Below are 6,786 nucleotides of genomic sequence, written 5' to 3'. Positions count from 1 at the left end.
AAGAAAAAAAAACCCTATAATAAAAACAATGCAAACCTCCCTGATAACCATAGTTAAAAAGCCATGTAAGGCATTATGGTTGAAAATAATTATCCTATTTTTTATATGTTAGCCTGCCGTACAGCAGGGGTGATGTCTGTTTACTTTTTTATTTTTTTATTTTTTTTATTTTTTTTTATTTTTTACATGTATTGTGACAACATTCCAGTAAAAAAAAAATTATTGAAAAAAAAAAAGAAATTATTTCTCCTAGATGAACATAAATTCACCTGGAATGAGGACCTCAGACCCACAGGATATGCTATGGTGGTGGTTAACCCAAACCATATTCCTAACCAAAACCTGGATAAATGAGAGCCTTCACAAATACTACATCACCACAAAACAGTTCATTTAAAATAATTCACAATGCATTCAGTAAAATAATTGAATTGCCTGAATATTTTAAGTACAAACATTTGCCTCCAAGCTTCTTTGAGTTTGGGATTACCGGCAATCAAGAGACTGGACTGAACCAGAGCAAACGAAAAAAGCAGCATCAAGCAGATCCATGACCCCAAACTTTGATAGACAAATCTTTCTAGCCCCATAATAAGTGTAACAGCATATAGCAATACATAAAACCATATAAGACAGGACATGGTCTTGATGGCACTCTGATAATCGTTTACACCGGCGTGAGAAGCTCCCGCGTTCCTCTTAACATATTGGCTGTGCCGCTTCAAAAACCAAGCGCTGACAGCCATAGATAAAATTGAAATGAAGATAGGCAAAGATAACAGCATTAGAACAACAAATGTGAACCTGAGGATCAGTTTGTCATCCTTTAAGGCCACCTCAGTCTTAATCATAGTTACGTTTTTCGTTGACTCTTGATTGTAGGCAAGCAAGTAAAGAAAACTCCCAAACAGAGAGATAAATTCCACGGTAAGAATCATCCAAGGTATGATTATGTCTATTTTATTCTTCACCCAAGCAAGGAATCCAGACCTAAACTGTAGAATTTTTATGAAGTAGAAGAAGCACAGGCTGCCGGTAAGCCATGAGCTGAAGGTAATGATGAATACGGTCAAATACTGCACAAAGTGTTTGACGTAAGGTACATCATACAACGATGGCCAAATAAGGCTTATTAAATTGTTTGTAGACATCAGTATGGTGTAGCCAATATTGGAAAAGCAGAGAGAAATTAGAATGCTGCTGTAAGGCGTCAATTTTTTCTCTTGGTAGCCGGAAACGACGAGAGAAAATATTATGAAGATGTTGGCACACAAGCCGGTAACGGCCTCAAGGCCGAGGACGCTGAGCCAGATCATCGTGGTAGGGCTAATCATCTTGAAAAAAAGGGGTTGGTTCGGGGTGTCCTCCACAAGACTAATAGAAAGGGGAATCCAGTGACTTCTGGTAGTCTCTTTTCCATGGAAATGGTTGGCTTCTGTAAGGATTGCTCTTTTATTTTCTCATTCCTGACCCTTTTAAAATCTGCCTGTATAATCCATCTTCTGAAATGGTTTTAGTGGGCTGAGTTTGAATACATGCAAAAAGTGAATACGAAGGATCAATTGTCCAAATCCTAAATAGAGCATGCAAATGTAATGTTGTTTGTGGCATAGTCCATTAAAAAGACAAATTGTTATGGATATGAACAGAAAACAGGGAGGGGGAGAGAGAGAGAGAGCACCTCCGTCTAATGCCCCGTACACACGGTCGGACATTCCGACTACAAAATCCGCCTGATCTTTTACCGAGGGATTTTGGCCCAAACTTGTCTTGCATACACACGGTAGGACAAAGTTGTCAGAAAATCCAAATGTTCACAACAAGGTGACGTCAACCACATACACCGGGACTAAAAGAGGGCCAGTAGCCAATAGCTTTCATCTTGCAATTTATTCTGAGCGTGTGTGGCACTTTGTCCATTGCCCTCGGGGCTTTCACATTGGAGACAATGGGGCAGCAGTTTGAGGGCTGATTGCAGGCGCTATTTCTAACACTATAGCGCCTGTAAAACGCCCTCGGTGTGAAAGGGGTCTAAGAGTACTCCAATCAATATAAAACAATAAGAACGAGAAGAGAGGGGAAGCACACCAGTCCCAGTGTAGTATTAATACAAGGTAATGTACAAAAAATTAGATGCCCTCGCAGGAATATTGTGTACCACAGGCATTACTTGATATATCCAGCAGGTGGCATTCCTGATGGTACCCAATGGAGATGTATGAAGGGTGGATAGGGAGCTGATCCCGGTGGATGATCAGGAGATGTAAAAATAAGATGGAAAAAAAACAAAAAACAAAACAAAAGGAGAGTGGGCTGCTCTAAGTGTATTATTATTTATTGAATAAAAAGATATTGTAAATGTTAAAAATGCACTCACATGCTCACATGTATTAAGTAAAGCAACCGGCAATATACCAATAATTTCCAGCTGGTAATGTTATGCCATGGGTCCCAATGGATAGTCAATCCTGGATGGTAATAGGTGGATGCATCTGCCAAGAAGCACTAGAGTCTCTCATAGGATGAAATTCATGAAGAACCCACACTGGTGTGTAGGTCTCTTGGAAAGGCAGAGTTCCGGCTTGTTGTGAAGCAGAGGCAGTGAGCTGGCACTCTGTCATTGCAGGGAATTGAAGCACTACTTCAAAACCCAGCTACCTCCTCAACGTGTACCCACAGCCCTGAAGAAGGGGGCATATCATTTCAAAAAATCAAATTAAAATAAAATAGAATTAAGTTCAAATAAAATACATTTTTGGGGACTGAGCTTTATCCTTGTCAGTAGGGATGGGCGAATGGTGCTGCCTGAGCATGAGTTCGGGCTGAACATTTACCTGTTTGGCCTGAATTTGCATGACTAGTGTAGTCTGAATGTTCCCCTTATATTATTCCTTACCCATACCTTCCCCTATTAGAAACGAGACCACACCATAGGTTGGAGTAAACTGGCCACAACAGCCTTTATTAAACATAACTCAAAATTCACTCCAATAACTTGTAAATATGAAAATATCTAAATATATATAGATATATAAATATAAATAACTTTATTACCATTAAACCACATTAAATAACATTAACTGCCCATTCTGGTGATCTCTGACGGTGACCCCACTTAAGCCAATACCAAATCACTGCGGTACACCTCACCAACTTCCCAAAGGCCTCCACCTGTGACCGGTCGGAGACAACTTCCGCCAGTGAACATAACCGTATTCCCTCCAACGTTCAGGAATACCCAGAGGGGCCGATCGTTAGATGAGCCCCCCACACCCTCAGATCCCTTCTGAGTACCTGTCTACCGTCAGAAACCACCAGAAAACACACCGCCACAGCCCGAAAGGGTGACCCCCTCAACCTTGAGGGCCACCCCACACCTGAAGAGCTATGTTGTATACCCTCCTGCAGACCCAATGACCAAAGGTCAATACCCACGTCCGACCCCCATCCTGGTTTTGTTGATGCTTACCATGGACCTAGCCCACCTCCACACCGATCTGCCCGCAATGACCTACCAAACCAAGATGGTACCCGGGAAGCGGACTCGTAAGTGCAAAACATCCGCCCTAACATCAGCTAAGATGTCCCTTTCCTTCCGTATGCCCAGGTCGTTGCCCCCTGCGTAAATGACCAACACATCCGGGGGCCTGTCCCTCATTGCAAAGCGCTCAACTTCCTTCATCACACGCTCCCACCGCATGCCCGGGAATCCCAACCACATCAACCTAGCCTCCCCCCAGGAATTCCCAACGGCCCGCCTGCCGGCTGAGCATCACCTCTCCCGGCCCCCCAGCACACGTCCGAGTGCCCTAGGATCCAAACGAGGCGTGAGGAACCTCCATCTGAAACGAAAAACATAACACAGAACACATAACAACCAACCAACGTAATATACCATAACACCTGTAACTCCCAACCCCATACTGCAAAACACTCCCAGCCGCGCCCCAGCTCACCCCAGGATCAACTGCGGCCGGACATACGAACGGAACCTCTTAGATTCCCAACGACCGATCCGGCGAACAATCGCCTCAGCCAGCCCACATCGGGCATCCTCAGTGGCCGCCCCAATACGGAAGGAGTGCGACGAGTACTCCCGGTCGTCCAAACCCACAGTCCGCAGGCACCGTTGAAAACTGACACGAATTGCAACCTAGAGAGAAAAGAGCCCCCCGCATGCAGCAAGAAAGGCCCCCCCCCTCCAGCCGCACCGCCCGAAAGGCCCTTACCGCCACCACAGGGCCCACTGCCGAGCCCGGTCAAGGCAAACAGTATAATCACCACTCCCCTGCCCAGCTGGTCAGGCTTGGACCTCCGCCACCGTATACTCACCCGATCAGCAGCCACCTGTACATCCTGATCCAACAGCCCCACAGCACCCCGTTTAGACCGACACACCAACTCCCCAGTCCCAAACGCCCCATAAAACGCCAATGAAAAAGCCGCTGTGAACAGGATGGCCTTGTAAGCGGAAGAACAAACTTCCACAAGCCGGGAACAAATCGCCACCAAGTTATCACACTTCACCAGCCTGTGCGCCTCCCGACCTTTCCGTTCCCTCCTATACCCCTTCAAGGTTTGCCGCACCCAAAAAATCCGCATTCCCGTCCGGCTCTCCCCACAGCTTAAACAAAAATGCCAACCCCGCCAATTTCCGATCAATCGACGCAGGTGCCAATCCCATCTCAATGTTCCCTGCCACCCAATACAGCACCAACCAGCGCTGGTCGGAGCCCCGACCAACCGCTCCAACCCAACCATTCTGACCACACCCCAGAATAGGCCGCCCACGTGGACCCACTCAAAGACCCCTGAATCCAACCTGCGGCGACTACAAGGGCATCCCCCACATCCACCCAGGGCAAGACGCCCTCGACTCCTCCGTTCTCGGCGCCATATCCCGGAACTCGTCCCACTGAAAACGAGAGAGCGAGTTAGCCAAATAATTAGGTATGTGCACTGCCGAAACGTAAACATTGAGCCGTAAACACCGAAACACCAGCTGCCGTAGCAGCCAAATGGTTGAGGACCTGAACCACCCCCATGTCGTCTCAACTAATGCGCAACTTCATATTACGGAACTCCTCCCCCCACAGCTCCAATACCAACACCACCAGGAATAGTTCGAGCAGAACCAGGTTGCCCAACAACCCCGCCACCTCTCAAGATCGCGGCCAAGGTTCAGCACTCCACCGTCCCCGAAAATACGCCCCATAACCCGCCGACCCAGCCGCGGCAGCGACCAATTCCACATCGAAATTGCTCACTGGCCCCGACATCCACATGTCCCGCCCGTTACAAGAGGCTAGGAATTCAAGCCACGCCCGCAAATCTTCCCTGTGTTCCTTCCCGCAGACGCACAAAATGGTTAGGCACACTCACCCCGGCCGAGGCTGCCGACAGCCGACTGCCGAACACCCGCCCCCATAGGGATGATCCGGCAAGCAAAATTTAGCTAGCCCAACAGAGACTGCAGGGCCCTCAACCAGACCTTCTACTATCCTTGCATCTCCGCCAATTCCATCTTCCGATCAAGTAATTCATTCTCGGGCAATCGACACTCCATTGCCCTCGAATTGATCACTATCCCCAAAAAACTCAAGTCGGTAACTGGTCCCTCCGTGTTATCCCCCGCCAACGGTACCCCGAACTTACCTGCAATGTGCTGCAACGTAGACAGAAAAATCGCACCCACACTGGAGGCAGGTGGGGCCCACGCACAGAAAGTCGTCCAAATAGAGGACGACCGACACCAGGCCCGAAACGTCACTCACTACCCACTCCAAAATGAGCTAAACGCCTCAAAGTAGGCGCAGGAAATGGAACAACCCATGGGCAGGCACTTACTCATATAGAACTGGCCCCGCCAATGGCACCCCACATCTGCCTTGGCCATAAGAGCCCCGCATCCAGAAAGCCTGACCCACCTCACCGCCGCATCAAAAGACGCGTATGAGACCGTACACGCATCAGGGCCGATGACGTCATTGACCGACCCCCCTTTAGGAAAGGACCAGTGATGAATCAAGCAAAATTTCCCTGGCTCTTTCCCAGGAACTACACCCAGCGGGGACACCACCAGGTTGCCCCACGGTTGCACTTCGAAAGGCCCACCCATCCGGCCCAACGCCACTTCCTTGCCCAAGTTTTCGCCTACCACCCCAAGGGTATACCAAAGCCGATTGCAAGTTCCGGGCCACTGGCGGCACCTCCGCCAATGAACAAGGAATCCTGAAACCATCCCGAAACTCCGAAATCAACCCCAGCGCCGCCTCACCATCCGGATACTCACTCAGGAAAGGAAGCATCCTTCCCAGGGTTACCGGCGTCATCCCTTACGTGAGCAACATCGCCGGAACGCTTTCCTTTCCTGAAACAGCGGGACAGTGCGAGGGCGCCGCCGCAGCCGGAGCACTCGTGCTTAAATCGGCACGCTCTCCCGAATTTACAAGCCCCCCGTTAAAGGGCCAGCACACACCCCACTTTTTCCCGGCCGGCAGCCCTGAGGACAACACACTCCCGCCCCCCCCTGAAGAAACGGAGCAGGAGTCCGAGCCGCAGACATAAGCCTCATCCAGCGGCTGATGTCCTTGCGGTCCCAGCGTAGTTCCGGCCGCACCGCTTACCGCTGCCCGGACTGTTCGTCATAACGCAGCCATGCCACCCCCCCCATACACCCGATAAGCCCCTCCAATCGCGTCCATATAGCAGAACAACGCCGAGCCATGCTCGGGGTTCGTCTCCCCAATCACGCTAGCTAAGCCAGCGAACGCCTGAAGCCAAATG

The 6,786-nt window shown here is 49.2% G+C and overlaps 1 protein-coding gene across 1 annotated transcript; it reads right to left on the bottom strand.

The window, feature by feature from the left end:
• Positions 1-389: 389 nt before the first annotated feature.
• On the bottom strand, positions 390-1,316 carry LOC143925576 (taste receptor type 2 member 39-like). The gene has a single exon (XM_077450052.1). The coding sequence runs from the start codon at positions 1,314-1,316 to the stop codon at positions 390-392; it is 927 nt and encodes a 308-aa protein (XP_077306178.1).
• Between the last annotated feature and the right edge of the window lie 5,470 nt (positions 1,317-6,786).

The sequence above is a fragment of the Lithobates pipiens genome, unplaced genomic scaffold, assembly GCF_037356315.1.
Source record: "Lithobates pipiens isolate NorthernLeopardFrog02 unplaced genomic scaffold, aLitPip1_a1.2 Scaffold_22, whole genome shotgun sequence".
Lineage (NCBI taxonomy): Eukaryota > Metazoa > Chordata > Amphibia > Anura > Ranidae > Lithobates > Lithobates pipiens.
This window is presented reverse-complemented; position numbering and strand designations above follow the sequence as displayed.